Source organism: Fukomys damarensis, unplaced genomic scaffold (assembly GCF_012274545.1).
Source record: "Fukomys damarensis isolate Sample0158 unplaced genomic scaffold, DMR_v1.0_HiC HiC_scaffold_37, whole genome shotgun sequence".
Lineage (NCBI taxonomy): Eukaryota > Metazoa > Chordata > Mammalia > Rodentia > Bathyergidae > Fukomys > Fukomys damarensis.
Window position 1 is genome coordinate 20,058,983 of NW_022900949.1, and position 19,733 is coordinate 20,078,715.

The 19,733-nt window shown below is 38.5% G+C and overlaps 1 protein-coding gene across 10 annotated transcripts in view; it reads right to left on the minus strand.

The window, feature by feature from the left end:
* Positions 1–19,733, minus strand: part of Kiaa1217 (KIAA1217 ortholog) — a 674,425-nt gene that overhangs the window by 379,877 nt on the left and 274,815 nt on the right. For 6 of the 10 annotated variants that reach the window (XM_010619810.3, XM_010619809.3, XM_010619808.3 and 3 more), the window contains exon 1: positions 16,314–16,535. The exons of 2 other annotated variants lie outside the window; for them this stretch is intronic. In XM_010619810.3, the coding sequence (XP_010618112.1) occupies positions 16,314–16,524 (211 nt within the window). In that variant the 5' untranslated portion in view covers positions 16,525–16,535. Of the gene's footprint in view, positions 1–16,313; positions 16,536–19,733 lie in introns of those variants that run through there. 2 more of the 10 variants (XM_010619817.3, XM_010619816.3) reach the window with 1 other exon arrangement.

A 19,733-nucleotide genomic window follows, 5' to 3' on the forward strand; every position in this document is an offset into this window, starting at 1 on the left:
TGGTACCAGGGATTGAACTTGGGTCCTTGCGCTTGCGAGGCAGGCCACCGAACCGCTGAGCTAAATCCCAGTCCCAAGAAGGATAATATTTAATGATACAAAAGCAATTTTCCAAGAAAACATAACCATTACAAATACATGTATAAGAATATCCATATAAAACAAATATTGAAAAAGCAAAGAGAAATAAAAGAGCAATACAAGAAAATAAATACTCTACTTTCATTAATGGATAGAACAACCAGGTGGAAAATCATAGACACAGATTTCAGCCTATGGCCCTAACATATACCGAGAAACAGCAGCAGAATGCTCACTCTTCTCTGGTGCACACAGGACATTTTCCAGGATAAGTCACATTAGATCATAAACCAATTCTTCATAAAGTTAAGAAACTAGAAAAATGCCCAATATGAATTACAATCATAAAGAAAAAAGGTAGAAACCAATCGTATAAGGAAAATTAGAACATCCAAAAATTTGTGTTAAGTAATATATTTCTGAACAACTAGTGAGTAAACTAAAAAATTAGAAGCAAAAGAAGAAAATATCTTGGGACAAAAAAATGAAAACACAGCAGACTAACACTGATGGGATGCAGCACAAGTAGTACTAGAGGCAAAGTAAACAGTGTTAAGGGCTTACATTAAAAAAAAAGAAAGATCTCTAAAAATAACCTAACCTAAATAATCTAAACTGACACTGCAAGGATATCAAAAGGACAAAATAAGTTAGCAGAATAAAGGAAAAATTAAAGATTTTACCAGCAATAAATAAAATAGACAATAACAAAACAATGACACTGAGTTGGCTTTTGAAACAAAAAATTGATAAACTTTTATGTAGACTAGAGAAAAAGAGAAAAGACTCAAGTTATGGTTTGTGTCTAGATGTCCCCCTGGTGAGGCTTCTTCAGAGGTGTCTGAGTCTGGAGTGTGTGATGCTGGGATTAAGGGTATGTGATTAAATACAAAAGAGACCATAAAGACTATGATGAACAATTGCATCACAATAAACTGGATAACTTAGAAGAAATGAATAAATGTCTAAAAACACAAAGTTACTAGGTCTGAATGAATCAAGAAGAAATGGAAAGTCTGGATAAACTTTCAGGTAGTAAGGACATTATTTTAGTAAGAAAGAGCCTCTCAATAAAGAAAAACCCAGGGCCATGTACCAGGTTTCACTGGCAGATGTTACCAAAGATTTAAAGAGAATTATTGCTAACTCTTTCAAATGTTTAAAAAAAAAAAAATGAAGGGGCGTGAACTTCCAGAGTCATTATACAAGACCAGAAATACCCTTATACTAATGTGAGATAAAGATACTACAAAATAAAAGTAATTGCAGGTTGACATTCCTGATGAGCACAGATGTAAAGAAGCTTAAAAAACAGTAGCAAATTAAATATAACATCATATTAAAAGGATTACATACCATGACCAAGTGGGATTTGTCCCTGGATGGTTGAACAAACAATTGTGATACAACACATCAACAGAATGAAGAATAAAGATCATAGATAATGATTGAAGGATAATCATTTCAATGATAAAAAATAACTTCAACACTTTCATAATAAAAACCTTCAATAAACTAAGAATTGTTGGGGAAATTACCTCCAGAAAAATAAAGGCATTATGTGACAAGATCACACCTAACATCAAACTCAGTGGTGACAGCAGAGAAGTTCTCTTGTGCATAAGGAACAAGACAAGATGTGCAGTCCCACCACTTCTATTCAGTGTTCTATTGAGAGTCCCAGCTAGAGCAAGCCTGCAATAAAAATTATATGACATCCTCGTCATATAGGGAGAAATACAAATGTCCCCATTTGCAGAAGGTATGATCTTACGGACTCTAGCAAAAGCCTATTAGAACTAGGAATTCAGCAAATTTTCAGGACTAATAATTTCATCAAGTCAACATACAGCAATCAGGTATGTTTATACAATTACAAACTCTGAAAAGGATATTAGAAAAACAATACCACTTACAAAAGCATCAAAAATATTTAAAAACAAATTTAAGTAAAAGACTTGCGTACTGAAAACCTCCAAACATTAATGAAGGAAATAGAAGTTGCAAATAAATGGAAAGCTATCACATGTTCAGGGATGGAAAGACTTAATACTTGTTAAAATATCTCTATTACCCAAAGTTAAACACAGATTCAAACAATCTCCATAAAAATCCCAGTGAGTACTTTTTACAGCTATAGGAAGCCCAATTCTAAATTTTATATGGAATCTCAAAGCACCTGTAATAGCCAAAACATCTTGAAAAATAAGAACAAAGCTGAGAGCATCACACCGCCTGATTTAAAGACATAGTACAAAACTATAGTAATTAATAGAATGGGGCTGGCACACAGAAATAGATCAAAATTATGGGGCCAGAAGTTAACCCATGCATAAACAGCCAACTGATATTTGACAAGGATGTCAACATATTCAATGAGAAAAGACAATCTTCAACTAATATTGGTAAAATCAGGTATTCACATACAAAAGAATGAAGTTTGGATCCTTATCTTACATAGTATGCAAAAATCAACCCAGAGAAGAGCAAAGACTTAAATAAGACCTGAAACTGCAAGACGGCCATTTAAAAAAATATAGGGAATAGGTAAGCTTCATGACCTCACCATCAGCAATGATTTCATAGATTTATCACCAAAAGCACAGAAATCAAAATAAAAATAGACAAGTGCAACTACATCAATAAGCTAAAAAGTTTCTGCACAGGGAGAGAAAAGAATAAAAAGGTAATTTATGGAATGAGAAAAATATTTGCCACCCATGTATCTGAGCAAAGGTTAACTTCAAAAACATACAAAGAACTCCTACAGCTCAATAGCAAAAAGCCCTGACAATCTGATCATAAAATAGGCTAACAACTGAATAGACCTGACTCCAAAGAGAACATACAGTCAGTCTGGATATAAAATGATGCTGAGAATCATTAATTATCAGGAAGATGCAGATTAAAATCTTAATGAGCTATCACCTGATGTGTGTGATAACATAGAGTACACCTTCAAGACACTATACTACATGAAATTAGCCATTCGCAGAGGCAAAATACTACTGTGTGATCCCGAGAAACTTCATGAGTACCAAACCAGCCCTCTAAACAATTTTTTAAAAATATCCTAGAAAAAGAAAGCGAAGGACACAACTCCATGAGGCACAAACGAGCATATACAATAGGTAAGAATTTAAAGTGAGAGGGAGAAAAACAAACAAACAAAAAATGAACAACAGGAAAAGAACATAACAATGATAAGTCAATACATATCAATTATAACCATCAATGCCAATGGCCTCAATTCACCAATCAAAACAAATAGACTGGCAGAATGGATTAAGAAGCAAAATCCAATAATATGCTGTATACAAGAAACACACCTACTTGAACAAGAAACTCAAAGACTGAAATTGAAAGGATGGAAAACAGTTCTCTATGTGACAGGAACCTGGAAAAAAGCAAGGGTAGCTATCTCATTTGCAGATAGTGTAATTTCAAACCAAAAGTAATTAAGAGAGACAAAAGAAGGTCACTACATGCTTGTAAAGGGAATAATCCAACAGGAAGAGATGACAATCATAAATATATATGCACCAAACACTAACTCCCCCAACTATACAAAACAAATACTAAGGGACATGAAACACCAAATAAGCACTAATACAACATTAGTGGGGGACCTCAATAACCCATTATCTTAAATAGATTATCTAGACTCAAAATCAACAATGAAATACTAGAACTGAACCAAGCTTTGGAACAAATGGACTTAATAGATGTTTACAGAGAGTTCCACCCCACAAAATCAGAATATACATTCCTTTCGGCTGCACATGGGTCATTCTCCAAAATAGACCACATGCTAGCTCATAGAACATGTTTAAATAAATGCAAAGGAACTGAAGTTCCCATGTATATTATCAGACCATAGTGCCATTAAACTGGAGATCAACAGTATAAGAGACCATAAGAACTTCACAAACATATGGAAATTGAATAACACTCTCCTAAACAATCAATGGGTCACAAAGGAAATTAAAGTAGAAGTTAGATTTTTTTACAATTTAATGACAATGCCAGTACAACACATAGGAATTTATGAGAAACAATAAAAGCAGTTTTATGTGGGAAATTCATAGCAGTGAATGCCCACACTATGAAAACAGAGCGAGCTCAAATAAACAACTAATGATGAATCTTAAGCTCCTAGAAAAATAAGAGTAGGACAAACCCAAAGCTCATAGAAGGGAGGAAATTATAAAGATCAGAGCAGAAATCAATGCAATGAAGACTAAGAGAATGATACAAAAAAAAATCAATGAATCAAAGAGTTGGTTTTCAAAAAAATAAATAAAATCAATAAATCCTTAGCCAACCTTATCAAAAAAAAAGGAAAGAAAAGGCTCAGATCCATGCAATTAGGAATGAAAATGGTGAAGCCACAACAGATCCAGCAGAAATTGAGAGGATCGTCAATACCTATTTCAAGAACCTATAGTCTAATAAAATGGAAAATACAGAAGAAACGGACAAATTTCTAGATACATATGAATTATCAAAGTTGAACGAAGAAGATATAAAAATTCTAAACACCCCAATTATAATCAGTGAAATTTAAAACATAATTAAAAATTTACCAATAAAAAAAGCCCAGGTCCTGATGGCTTCCCTGCTGAATTCTATAAGACATTTAGAGAAGAACTATTGCCACTACTCTTTAAACTTTTCTGGGAAATTGAAAGAGAAGCAATACTTCCAAATTCATTCCTGGAAGTAAGTGTTACTTTGATTCTAAAACCAGGGAAAGACCCAACCAAAAAAGAGAGCTACAGGCCAATTTCCCTAATGTACATAGATGTAAAAATCTTCAATGAGATACTGGCAAACAGAATACAGAAGGTCATCAAGAAGATCATACACTCTGACCAAATCAGATTCATCCCAGGGATACAAGGATGGTTCAACATATGTAAATCAATAAATGTAACATACTGTATTAACAGTGTTAAGGACAAAAAATATATAATCATCTCAATAGATGCAGAAAAAACGTTCAACAAAATTCAGCACCCATTCATGATAAAAACCCTGCAGAAAATTGGAATAGATGGTCTTTATTTCAACTTGTTAAAGGCTGTCTATGAAAAGCCAACAGCTAACATCATACTCAATGCTCAAAAATTGAAGACCTTCATGCTAAAATCAGGAATAAGACAAGGATGCCCATTATCACCACTCTTGTTCAATATTGTTCTAGAAATCTTAGCCACAGCAATTATACAAGAGAAAGAAATAAAAGCAATAAAGATACAAAAGGAAGAAGTTAAACTGTCATTATTTGCTGATGATATGATACCCTGTTGTCTTCCACGAGCTCGCTCACGGAACAAGGTTCAGGATCTTGGACTGGGAGGTCAAGGTAGAGAATCACCAGGCAGACTCTGGGGAGGTTTCTGGAATGCTTCCGCTTTATTCAGGAAATGCACAGGCTTATATAGGGAACCATGGGGGAGGAGCACGGGAGCAACATCTAACGTTTGGCGATATCTTATTGGCCAGACATGGCGCAGTGATTTTTTCTTGGGCAACTTGAAGGAGTCATGGACTAGGGGTGGAGGTGTAGCCTGTTGGACCCAGCATCTACGCACTTAGGTGAGTTAGTTCAGCCTTAGCAAGTTCTCTCAGTTAGCTCAGGAGACAGGAGGGTGGCGCACCTGGCCCAGGTAGGCTTGAACTTCTCCCACAATACTCTACATAGAAGACCCAATAAACTGCCAAAAGACTTCTAGGCTTAATTGACGGATTCAGTAAAGTAGCCGATACAAGATCAACACTCAAAAATCAATAGCTTTCTTGTGCACAAATAACAGACTGAGAGAGAAATCAGAAAAACAATCCCTTTCACAATGGCATCCAAAAAAATGAAATATCTAGGAGTCAATCTAACAAAGGAAACAAAAGACATTTACATTGAGACCTACAGTACTCTGAAAAAAGAAATCAAAGAGGATATAAGAAAATGGAAAGATATCCCTTGCTCCTGGGTAAGAAGAATCGATATTGTGAACATGGCCATACTTCAAAAACTGCTATAAAGATTCAACACAATCCCTATTGAAATCCCAACAGTATATTTCACAGAACTAGAGAAAACAATCCAAAAATTCATTTGGAATCAGGAGAGACATGGAATAGCAAAAGCCATTCTAGGCAGCAGAGACAGCGCAGGGGGTTATCACAATCCCCAACTGGAAACTATACTACAAAGCTACTGTGATTAAAAACAGCACAGTACTGGCAAAGAAACAGACCCAAGGATCAGTGAAATAGATTAGAAGATGTAGAAAAAATTCCTGACATACTCAGCTACCTCATCTTTGACAAAAGAGCTGACCATCCTCACTGGAGGAAAGATAGCCTCTTTAATAAATGGTGTTGGGAAAACTTGATTTCAATCTGTCAAAGATTAAAACTAGACCTGTATCTTTCACCATGCACTAAACTAAAATCCAAGTGGATTAAAGATATAAATATTAAAACAGAAACACTAAACTTGCTAGAAGAGAAGTTAGGTAGAACTCTTGAAGACATTAGCATAGGAAAAGACTATGAGCAAATCCTCAGTAGCATGGGACTAGCACAAAGAATCAACAAGTGGGATCTCAACTTTTTAAAAAGCTTCTGCACTGCCAGAGAAATTAGAAGCAGAGCTAAGAGACAACCCACAATGTGTGAAAAAATTTTACCAGCTGTTCCTCAGACAAAGGTCTACTATCTAGAATATATAAAGAACTCAAAAAAATCAGACCCACCCCAATATAAAGACCCAATTCAAAAATGGGCATCTGAAATAAAAAGACATTTCTCAGACAAAGAGGTAAAAGCAGCAAATAATCACAGAAAAAATGCATATCAATGACCATTCGAGAGATGCAGATGAAAACAACACTGAGATTCCATCTCTCCCTAGTAAGAATGGCTGCTATCAAGAAATCAACCAATAACAAATGCTGGTGGGGTTGTGGGGAAAAAGGAACCCTTCTTCATTGTTAGTGGGAGTGCAGACTGGTGCAACCACTGTGGAAATCTCAAAGAACTAGGATTACAAGTCCCATTTGACCCAGGTATTCCTCTGCTGGGTATCTTCCCAAATGAATGAAAGGAATCATACAGCAATATATGTTCACCCATGTTTATAGCAGCAGTTTATAATAGATAAAACTTGGAAACAGTCCAACTGCCTATCAACTGGGACTGGATGAAGAAGATGTGCGTTTTTTTTTAATAAAATGGAATACTACTCAGCCATGAAGAATGAAAAACTAGAGATATTTATAGCTAAGTGGATGCATATTGAAGTAATACTCTTAAGTGAAATCAATAAATAACAAATAGTTTCTCTGGTGTGAAAAATTAAAAGTGCAAATGAGGATCAAAATATATAATTGATATTGTGTAATAGGAAGAAAAGATCCAAAAGAGTAGAGAAAGTGTGAGGGGTAGGGGATAGGCAAGGAGGGAAAAGAAAAAACACATGAAATGGAAAAACATGGAAACAACATCTTTGTAAACAGGGAAGGGCAGAGGGGGTGAGGAGAGGGCTGGGGAATGGGGAAAAATAAGAACCAAGATAAGTCATGTAAAGGTACAAGATCCCAGTGATGAGTGTAACTGTAATGTATACCTAACATGTACCAATAAACTCAATAAAGAGAAAAAAAAATAAATACATTGGTGAAACTCTCAGAAGCAGAGTAGAGTGGTGGCTAGGCTGCCTGGGCTGAGGCTGTGGAGAAAGGATTAGTAGCTTAGCAAGTAGTGAACATCTCAGTTACAAAAAATGACCACATTTTAGAGCTCAGCTGTACATCACGCCCATATTCAACAACCCTGCGTTGTGCACTTGCAGTCTGTTAAAGAAGTAAGTCTTATGCTGTATTGCCTCAAGAAAGCTTTTTATTTGTTGGTTTTTAATCTACCTTCCGGTTTATCAGATCTGTCTTTGTTGCACCTGGCCTGTCATTTAACAAATCCTTACCACTTAACAACGCTAAAGTTTCCACCTCTAAATGTTATATTTTTCCTTTCAAAAAGTTTGATTATGAAAACAGGATGGGTCGATATTTCTAGAATCTGTTCTTTGAACATGTATGCAATGCATGGGCTTCATATTCTGCACCTGATCATTCCAATATTGGTAGTTTCTGCAGATCTGACACAGGAGGGTCCTCTTCTCTAACTCTTACTAATGGACAGCTGACTTATGTTAGTGACATCATTGTGAGCTTGTGTTTTTGGACTTTCATTTCTGGGCATTCTTAGATGCCCACAGTTCATTAATTTTAGGAGGATTTTTTACTTTCTGCCTCTATGCAGTTGCGGGTACTGCCAACCTGGGACTATCAAATAGCATTTTTGACTCTTGGTTTTTGTTTTTCCTTAAACTTACAATAACACAACTTCAGGTCTCGTGACCATGGGAGTGAAGACACAATGGCAGACATTCTCTTTATATATATTTTTTATTTTTCTATATGCACAGAAGAGGCCGAACCAAGAGTTTTCTTCAAGATCTTCCCTCTGAAGGGCAGATATTTCTGCTTATTCGTCCCATAGGGTTGTCATTACTCTCCCCGGGTTAGTGCTTTCTTGTTGCATTGGTCTCAGAGGGATTCCTTTCCTTTCCCTCCAGAACAATCAGGCATTATAAAATATATCTGTAGCATTCTTTTTAAATTCACTAGTTTTAGCTTTGGTCCTCAGGGATGGCATTCTGTGGACATCTATTGCGGACTATTTCTGTCATTATTTGTTGATGATTCTTCTAGTTACAGGTATTCAAAAATCTTTATGAAATAACTTCAATAAAGTGGGGCAAAATGGAACAGAGTTGAGATTTTCCTAGTGCATTATCTTTCAATATTCAAGATGCTTCTTCACAAATCTCTACAAATGTAAATGGGAGTTTCAGCATACAAATAAAAGACATTACACTGTGCTAGAAACTGAAGTCACAAATCAGCCCTTAGAAAGAAGCTCATAATCAAAAGCAGAAAACTACTCTGGGGATAAATGAAGGACAGCTAAACAAATACTAACAAATGATTTAAAATAATTATGTGATGCAAATACGAAATTAAAAATAAGGATAGAAGGAAGATGACTGGAATTTTTAAAGGGTCCCTATTACACAGTCTCTCTTCTGAAAGGCGAGGGACCCCTCTTTCCATGTGGGACAGACTGTCTTGGGCACCTGAAGCTATAAATTGAATGTGCTAGGAAACATTTTAATTCTGGTGGTGATTCAGTTTAAAATGTTCTAAAATGAAATTTAGCAAGATATTATGGGCTAGATTACAAGACTTGCATCATTTTAAATATTAAAGATTTCAAAGACAATTCTTATTGGGAATATTTATTTGCAACTTAAGTAGACCCATGGATGCATTTGTTTGTATTGAGATACGATGTTCAGAATACGCTGGCTTGGTGTTTTAGAAGAAAGTCTTCAAGCTGCACAGACCGTAACACTTAGACTTTACCTCTGCTCCTACTTTAGTCCTTGAATACTGGGTTGCCCAGGTCCTGGGTTACCTTCCCTCCTAGGCCTGTGACACACTCCTTTCTGTACATTCTCTGGCGGGCTCCTTACACTTCTACAGCTTTCAGTAGCACTTGACTCTTGCATAGTGACCCACTGAGTCATAACTGTCACTCAGTCCTGATCTCTAAACCCATGAGTTCAGCTCCTTATCTGACCTCTTTCTTGAATCCCTAAGAACCACACCAAATTATCATCACAAACAGCACTTCTTATGGTATTGCTTCCTCTACAACTTTTTGTTGTTTAATTTTCATCACAAAAAAACACAGTTAAGCTCCCGGATAGCCTTTGATAGCCTTTACTTTATCTACGGAGCCTTCCATTTTCATGGAGACTCTCCATCAATTCCTGATACAGAGGAAGGGGCCAAAAAAGGTTTAAGGATGGAATGAAAGAGTGAATATACTTTTCCAAAGTAATTTCAAAAGGCCTCTCCCTCCCTCCACCTTTTCCTTTATCTTTTCTCTCTTGTTACAGTTGGACGGGTCCACTAGCCACTTCCTAAAGGCGGCATGGTCTTTCCTCACACTTCCTTCCATGGCCTACCTAGTAAATTCTTATTACCTGAGGGAAATAGCCTGCTTCACTTTTGCGTGTTTATAATTTTGTACATAAATCTATTGTGAAAAATTGATTTCAATATCCAGATAACCTAAATATCTCAGTCATTGCATAATTCTCCTCAAAGGCAGAAAATATGTTCTACTCTTTTTTTTCTCCAGCTTTCCAGTTGCTACACAATGTCAGATACAGAGGAGATGCCAATGACTTTGGTTTCTGAGTGAGTAAAGTCTTGCAGGAATTATATTTTCAGAAAACAACTTCATCACCATGGTCAAATAGTAAAAAACACTGTCTGAAAAAGGATCTATCTTAATGTATGTCTAATGTATACTTAAAATGGGGCTTAAGTTCATTAATTCCCAAATAATATGCATAATGCCATAAAACAGCATATTTTATATAGGCAAAGTCCCCTTCATCCTTTAAAATTATCCTCCATCGACTGCCCCCTAAACACGCAAATGCACAACATACACATATACACAACTGTGCTCTTCTGAACAGCACCCAGCCCTAAAACTACATTTTTAATATCTAACTCATAAATATTTATAAATATAAATTATAACAAATACATCTGTATTCCTAACAGGATATTTAACTACTTTTTTTCCTTTACTTTGGTACAGAGATGCACAGCAACTCACTGTGTGTAAACAAACGTAATGTCTCCTTTGTCACACAGTATTCGGGGGTCAGGTCTCATGGGTGACCCTGGAATCATGTTGTATGATCTTTGTGTTTTTAACTCTAAAATTTCCAGGCTATTCATCCTCACTTCCTCAGTGACTTGTGGTTCTTCAATGCAGAAGGGTTTGGTTTTTGATCCACATGTGTGAGTTTTTATAAATTTTATAAATTTCTACATTAAGTGAACTTTACCAAGTTAAAGAAAACTATAGATTTGCTCAGAGAAAACCCCAGATTAACTTTAAGCCATCTCAAACTCCTTTTCTGACATACTCAATTTTAACTGAATGAAGGAAGCAAGTAAAATGTGGGAAAGAGAATTCCTTATGTTTCTTATTTCTGATCTGTAATTAGGCAGAAAAGTCAAATACAGGCAAGGTTAGATAGGAAAATGAGGAGAGCAAGAGATAGAGTTGTTTTCAATATTCGCATAGTCATAGCTCATACTATATTTAATTTGGGAAAAACTGGAATGAAACACTACTCAGTGGCATTAAGTGTGGTTAGTTCTTGTTAGAAAAAGAACCAAACAGGCTAAAAGCCCTACAAATTCTAGCAACAGGATCCAGAGAAATTTACTGGCCCATACAGATCCATAATGCAAGACTCCAGACTGGCTGGTTCCAACAATGAACCAAAATGGGAAATTTTAGTGGCTGTGACGGAAGTCACTGTTGCTTTGTTAAACAGACACTGTACCCTCAGCATCAGCTTTTCTTAAATATTGAGTGGTGTTGACCCCAAAGGTCGTCAGACAAAGAAACACACAAATCAGCACAAATGCATTCCCGATTCTAGAAAATATGAAAGGAAGGCTCTACCAGTGGACAACTGCTTAGCAGTATCAGACTTTTACAGAAAAACAGTACAAAGAGTGTCTTTTAGAGAAATTACCTATGCTCAGACATAACGACAGTGCACGCCACTTCAGTGCCACTGCGGGATCCGGAATGAAGTTGCACACTAGCCCCAGAAGGCCAGCTTTTTTGTGCTCTGTTTATTAATACTTTTACTCATTAGACTCCAGGTATTCTACAGCAACCTCAAATATTATGTGCTCCGCCAAACGAGATGCCTGCACGGCTTACCTCCTGGACATGAAGAACAGTTCAGGGTTTGCAACCGTGGATTTACAATGGTGTGGGCGCACACACGATGCTTGGAAGAGAATAAGTTTTTGCTCCCATGGCGTCCAGAGGTGCACAGTGGCCCCACCCCAGCACACTTGCCTTAGATCATTCATGCAGCGCGCGGGCTCTAGCACACATTAACTAAGTCATTAATGCTCACCAATACTTCTGCCCACAAACCACGTAGCATTATTCTTTAATGGTTGATGAAGCTCAGCTAGGAAGGATAATTGCTTTCTTAAGGCCACAGAGAAAGCCTTGTGTCAGAACAGAAGCGGATGCCAGTGGTTTTTGGCCTAAGGCTTGTACTTGGCCCACCAGGGCATGCATTAGAGTACAAAGGTTCTGTACCCTTTCAGTGTTACAGTAGCCTCTTCATAATCGGGACCCATTTACTAACTCCACCAACTCCGAAATGTGTTCTCTTTCTTTGTTTTGTGTTAAGAAAGTGCAACACTGCACTTCAAATAAAAAGGACTACAAACACCAGTATTTCTAATTACAGACTATTTCAGGGGCCAGATGAGCCAATCACAAGGTTTGACCAATTTTATTAATTTCTTGGATGAGCAGATTTTCTTTTCTTTTTTTTTTTTTTTAGAAAGGTATTTTAGCACAGTGGTAAAGTATACAAGTTTGAAGTTAAAACTGCTAGAATTATCAAGACTTGTCATGTAGAGGTACAAGATCCCAACAATGAATGTAACTGTACTGTATCCCTAAAATGTACCAATAAACTCAATTAAAGCTGAAAAAAAAAAAACCTGCTAGAATTAGAAACCTGGTTCTGTCTCTCCCTGTCTATGTGATTTGGGGAAAATAGCTCAAATTTTCTGTCTCAGTTTCCTCATCTGCAAAATGGAGACAATACTGGTATTATCAGGAGGGAGAAGTGCATGTGACCCTGTTTTCACAGAACTACGCTGGCCACAGAGGAGGACCCCAGCGGGTGATAGACACCACCACCACCATCATGAATATAGAAAAGAAGGAAGCTCTTTTTTCAAACCAAGGTTGTCAGCGTTTATGTTCACATCCAAGAATGCTCTTCATTTTTTAGAACAGATAAGGAGTCAACATAAATTTAAGAAGCAATCACTAACTGAGGGTTAAATCATTAGAGGGACATTTCTAAGCAGAAGTCAGGGGGATACAGAAGGCTCAGGAAGAAACGCTCCATTCCTGGACATGTACCACACATCCCGATCTTAGGTAAAATTGTTGGCTCTCATCAGCGTACCCTCCCACACTCATCTTCCACCTGGGGAATTCCATCACGAACAAAGTTTTTCATGGGTGTAATTAGCAGTTGTCCTGCAGATTATTAGTTACCAGGCTCTTCTGTTCTAAAGGCCAATCCGAACCATTTATTCAGATGAAAAACACACCCAGTCCACTGTGATGTGTTTACACATACCATGAAATGTGTTTGCTACCCTCAAGCTGAAATACACAATGAGAACTGCATAAAATAAAGCACAGAGATACACTGGCTATATACAGAAAAATAATATTTCAGTATCAAAATAAGGGAAATAAATCACTTTGGAAATTCAAAATGTAATTATGATTAAAAACTGGATGGTACAGTAGTTGGAAAATAAAATCTAGAAAATCTGACTTTAGAATCAATGTAGTCAAAGTAATAGCTGACTCATAGGCAGTCCAAAAAAAAAAAAAAAAGAGAGAGAGAGAGAAAAGTATAGCACACAGAGGAATTATTAAAGAAGTAATAGAAGCCGGGCATGGTGGCACACACCTGTAATCCCAGCACTCTGGAGGCTGAGGCAGGAGGATCGCTGTGAGATCGAGACCAGCCTGGGCTACATAGTGAGTTCCAGGTCAGTCTCAACTACATAGTGAGACCCTGTCTCAAAAAACCAAATCCAAAACCAAAACAAAAAAAGAAGTAATAGAAAAGAAAACTCTGAACCGAAGCTCATTATTTTTCAAATTGAAAGGGCCCATTAATATCCAGGCAAAATAAATGAAGAAACCTAACACAGTTCAAAATACTTCAGTGACTTTTCCAAACATGGAGGATAAAAAGGAGATCTGGAAATGAGAGGGAGGGAGGGAGGGAGGAAAGTGTGAATGTGTGAGCAACACAAGCCTTCTCAGCAACACTCACAAATCCCAAAAGATGATGGAGAAAAACCTTTCATATTCTGTGGGAAGAATTATCTGAAGACTAAAGATTTGTGCCTATCCAGACTTTCTTTGAAATGTTAAAAGAGAACAGATATAAAAACTCAGAAAGTTACCTTCCTTTTAACTTTTCTTAGAAAGTTTCTTGGGATAGTGCTTCAAGAAATGAAATAAAATAAAAGGCCCCAGAAGAATGCCATAAAGAGGGACACAGAGTAAAAGACAGCCTCTCCCCCACACCCCCGTCTCTGTTGGGCATGGAAGCAGCCTCAGCAAGCACTCTGCCTCACAACATTACCAACCCTATCATTGCTTGATCCTTCGACGACCAATTTAAGTGAAAACCTAACACCACAAATAGCTATCATATTAAGACATTTAAGCATACTCCCCAACAATTAAAGGTTTCTATTAGCACTGTAGGATACAGTAGGAAGAGATGAAAAACTTTCTGTTTAGAAAATAAAAATAAATGTACATTCTAAAGATGTCTTTCCAGTGATCCACATTGCTGTCCGTTTCAGAAGCCTCATGGTTGGTGGAACTCTTTCTTCACTTCTCAGAGCATTACAAAGAAAACACTATCGTATTAATTTATAATCTTCCACCAGTTTTCTTTTCACAAAATTGTGCATCATTTACATTGATCTTGCACTTTGACAATAACCCTTGGTTTCAAGTGATTTTTGATGAATCTCCAAGCCAAATGTGTTCGCAAAACAAAATTGTTTTCACCCACAAATAATTAATTAATTTATTTTTGGTACCAGGGATCAAACTTTGGACCTTGTGTTTGTGAGGTAGGCCGTGGAACCACTGAGCCAAATCCCCAGGCACCCACAAATTCTATTCAGAGATATTCTCACAGGTTGCCAAAAAAATAAATAAATAAAATAAAATAAAAAAGAGTCAGTATTCTAAACAAAGTTTGGAATAAGCACCTAACCTCAGGCCTTTAGTATAAAAAAATTTGCCCCCCAGCACACCTTACAAAGACAGGTATATAAAGCATAAAGATGTTTGGACATTCTTTAGGTTGAGGTGATCAACATTCCAGATTCACATCACATCAAAGAAAGTTTGCCTTTTAAGCAGCCAAAATCCAGTCTATTTAATAACTTTTATGAATATGTTTTTCATGAAGTATTTTGGTCCCGGTTTTGGTACAAATACTTCATCGATCAAGTGAACAGAACAATAATAATAAAGCTAAGGAAAAACTAATATTCCCGGACAGACATTTGCATAGTTGAAATCGCATATAGCACAAAAATGTGGTATCAATGCATTCATTTGTAATAGCTTTTTAATAGAAAAGAGGCCAAGATTAAAATTATAAAATGAGCTCATTTTTTCTTATAAAATACAAAGGTCCAATAATAATGAGAATATTAAAACAATTTCTTACTTTACCATAAAATTACAGGGCCAAATATTACATGTTTAGTAGAGAGGTCAAAATGTATTAAAATAAGCCTTATAAAATATTTCTTAGAGATTTACTATGTAGTTCTTTGTACAATGAAAGAAATTACCATTACATTTTTCAGCTACAATGTAAGTGCCCTCTATGATTACATACACTAAAATAACAGCTCTTTTTAGTTATTGCATTTCCCAATTAGGGGTCAGATATTCAACATTTCTGGAAAGTGAAAAATTATAACATTCACCTGAGAGGGTTTATTTAAACAATGCAGGTAACACAGTCAGTAGGGATTTTTGCCATGCCTGGCAAGGAACTATATCCCTAGATTAGCATTTCAGGCATAATTCGACAAAAAGGAAGGATCCTGTTGCTAGTTTTAGGACAGTCATTTTCTTTTGTTTTCAAAAAGACAAGCAATAAAAAACAAGTTGGTGAAAGCATGATTAGAATATGAAATGCCACACAACAATCAAGAAGAAAATCTGTCACTCTGAAAGAGAGAGGGAAACAGTCCATTTTTCTTATATTGTTCCTTAATTACTGACAGAAATTTCTATTACTTCCATCTTCTTAACTATTGGAATTTGGAAACTGTTTCCGCACACAGACAGAAGTTTGGAAACCGCCAAAGCCCCATTCAGCGCAGCCGCCTGGCGGTATTAGTAAGCAGGAGGTGTCCAGGCAGAAGCTGACAAAGGCAGCCCAGGTGAAACATTACCTTTGTGTGCTGAGGACTTCCGAGGAGCTGGAGTTGCCGCAGACGGCACCTGCTGCTGTTTGGCTGAACATCCGTCGCTCCCAGTCCTGGGAATCTTCTCAGCTAAGCTGATGTTTCTCTGTTTGCTGTTTAAATCATCCTTCCTGGATGACTGCAGTTTAGACGCTGCATTCGCGAAGACAGGTCTTGCTGAGCGAGAAGGTTTGGACATTTTAAAGAGCAGAAAACACGACAACCAAAAGAACCAACCCCAGAATGTTACCGGCTGGGGCAGCGAATCAGAAAAAGTCCTTTGAGCTTCACTTTTCACCGGACACAGGTTGAGTCTGAAGTGCAGCTGGAGATAAAGTGCAGCAGTGCCACTTGGGCTGCTCTTAAACAAAAGGCATCGCGCAAACACGTGGCCTGTTTACTAGACCTGTGCAATGTAAATGTGTGTTTGGAAGAAGCCTGTGACAGTTTTGCGGTGGTAAATGCTCCAGCTCAGCAAACGGCAGGCTCTGGAACGGGGAATGTCAAATTTGCATGCATGCTTGTGCACACACACACACACACACACACTCACAGAGCTTTCTGACACACAGGCTAGACACTGGACACCTACCATCAGAAAAGGACTGTACGTGTCATCCCACCCATTCAGGTACTGTGTGTGAAAATGAGCCAGATGTGCGGTTTATATTACTAGGAAGCTCATACCACATTCGTTTCCAGGCATTGGTTCAAGCAAATATTTCCTTGCCTTAGCACATTCCTATATTATATTCCCAGAGTTGATCGTGTTACAAATACCCACCTTCATAATTACTTCTCCTGCTGTTTACAGAACACAGATAGCACAATAGAAAATAAAGAAAACAGAACAAGGTAACTCCCATACCTTTGTAACCTGCCATAGGATATGGAATAACTGATAAGGAGGGGCGTTGTGTGTCTGCTTAAGATGATGTGGGGTGTGTAAGAGTGTGCATAAGTATGCGTGTGTAGTTTGTGTGAGAGAGAGAGAGAGGAGAGGGAGTCTGGGAAGATGGATTATTTTACATTTTATTTATTTATTTATTTGTTTTTTGGTTTTTGAGACAGGGTCTCACTGTGTAGTTGAGACTGACCTGGAACTCACTATGCAGCCCAGGCTGGCCTCAAACTCACAGCGATCTTCCTGCCTCAGCCTCCAAGTGCTGGGATTACAGGCATGAGCCACCACGCCTGGCCTATTTTACATTTTAAAGAGCTTGGGGCTTAATGAACAAATGAATACTTGCAATTACCATGCTTCAAGAAAGACTAATCATAAAGATGTAAGAATCAAGAGGTCAAAGTTTTCTAGGCTGACATCGCTGCCACCATCTGGACACAGGGCCCACTCCTGAGGCTTACCACCCCTTCCCCGCCAAGGTGGCACTTTTGCCTCTGAGTTTCCCAAGTCAGTGGTCTTTAGGACATGGGGTTAAGCTGTTTCCAACCTCTATTATTCTGGATTCCCTTAGGGTGAGTCTACACAGACTATGAACTGTAAAAAGGTTCTGGGAATTGTGACCATATAACTCCACTCCGAGTATAAATTCCATGGTAAGTACACAGTGACTCTGCACTTTATCAGACACAGAATTATGTGTATCAATGTTTATGAGTATCAATGTTGGGATCAGTTGGAAAACAGTTACTTCTAACCTCTAAATGTGCATCTGGTCTGAGAAAGCGTTTCCAACTTTTCATTAATAAAATTGGGATATAATAATTATGGCCCTGTGGGGCTACTGTACAGCCCCACCAAGCAGGCACGTGTGTACGCTGTGTGGCACATGGTGGTGCTCCATACCTGCTTCCCCACCGTGAATTTCCAAAAATTCGGTGTTAAGGATTCTTAAGAAGTCTAGCACTATCTTACTAAAAATACCAGAGTTATAAGCTTGGGCTGGGGAAGTAGCCCTTGCCTAGCATGTGAGAGGCCTTGGGTTTGATCCACAGCACTGAAACTAAAAAGCCAATTTGTGCAGAGGTACAAGCTGAAACCCTGACTCAGATCAGACTGTTCACAGTGGAATCACAGACACGGTCTCAGACCTATAAAACTGGGGGGAAATCACATGAGCGTGACCCCGTGGTACTTTGAGAAAGTACCCTTTGAATGTAATGAACCGCTACATCAGCAAACCATGCTGCAACATTAAAGCCACCCCATCAAGTAGAGAGGCATAAAACTTAAGTGACCCCTTTACTCTTACTAATTCAGTCCAAATGACACAGTGCAACTTTAATGTGTCCATACTAGAGTGTACATCCGCCTGAGAGCTATGTTCCCGGGCTTCCTCCCCTCTGACATCACACTAGCGCTCAGCTTTCCTTTCAGGAATGGATCACGTTGAGAAACGAGTTCTGGCCGCTTCTGGGACAGCCAAGTGTACAGCGTGGAGGTGGCCAGTGATGGAGGAGCTGAGGGCCCGGACCTCCCCCCACAGCCAAGGGGCCCCAGCAGACACAGGCCCAGCCCAGGCTCCTGCCGCTCATGACCCCAGCGACACAGCGGGGCCGGAAGTGCAATCTCACGGCTGCTGAAAGTCGGGGTGCCTGGCAGTGGCCCTCAGCTTGGGAAGCCACCCGAAGGGATCCGCGCTGGGAAAGAAGTGTGATGTCGCCCTGACGCCACTTACAATAGGGGGTTTTACCCATCCGACACGACGGGGGCATTTCAGAGGGGTAGGATCATGTCTCCTAGCATATTTTCCTTCCTGAGAAAGGCCAATACAATTAGATCTATTTTTATGAAGGTGGCGGGAAAAATCAAAGTGATTATGAAAACGGCCACTTGAAGAGCTGGGAAATGTATTAACGTTCTCCAGAGAAACAGAACCAACAGGAGATGCTTCTATTACACAGATAGGTAGATAGGGGAGAAATAGAGAGAGAGAGAGAGAGAGGGAGAGAGGAAAACAGTAGATTCACCTATACACTCACGTCTGCAGGAGAACATGTGTGTGTGTCTGTGAGTATGAAAACCTCCCCTGGATTCCACACACCTGGGGTTGGTACTGTTACAGGCTGTACGGTTTTTCCAAGACAGAGAGGACTGAATCACCTAGAAAATGTCTGAAAATGAGCATCTCTGGGCTCATCAGGCCCAGTGAATAAAATTTCTGACACAGCCTACAGGGGTTGCCAGAAACTGACAAAGCAGTTCTCAGGTGGCTTTAGTAATGGTGGCTGTGGGGGCTGCTCGAGGCCAGCCTTGTGCCCTGTGCCTGGCTGGAAGCCCCTAGACTGGATTTGCTGGGTGCCCTGTGGGTGCTGCTGCCTCTCAGGGGCTGGGTCACCTGCAGGGCCACTTCCGTTTGGCAGAGACTGCAGCAGGCTCTATATGGGGCCCTGGGGACCTGTCTGAGGGCACCAAACTCACCAGTGACCACACTTGGTTCGATCTGT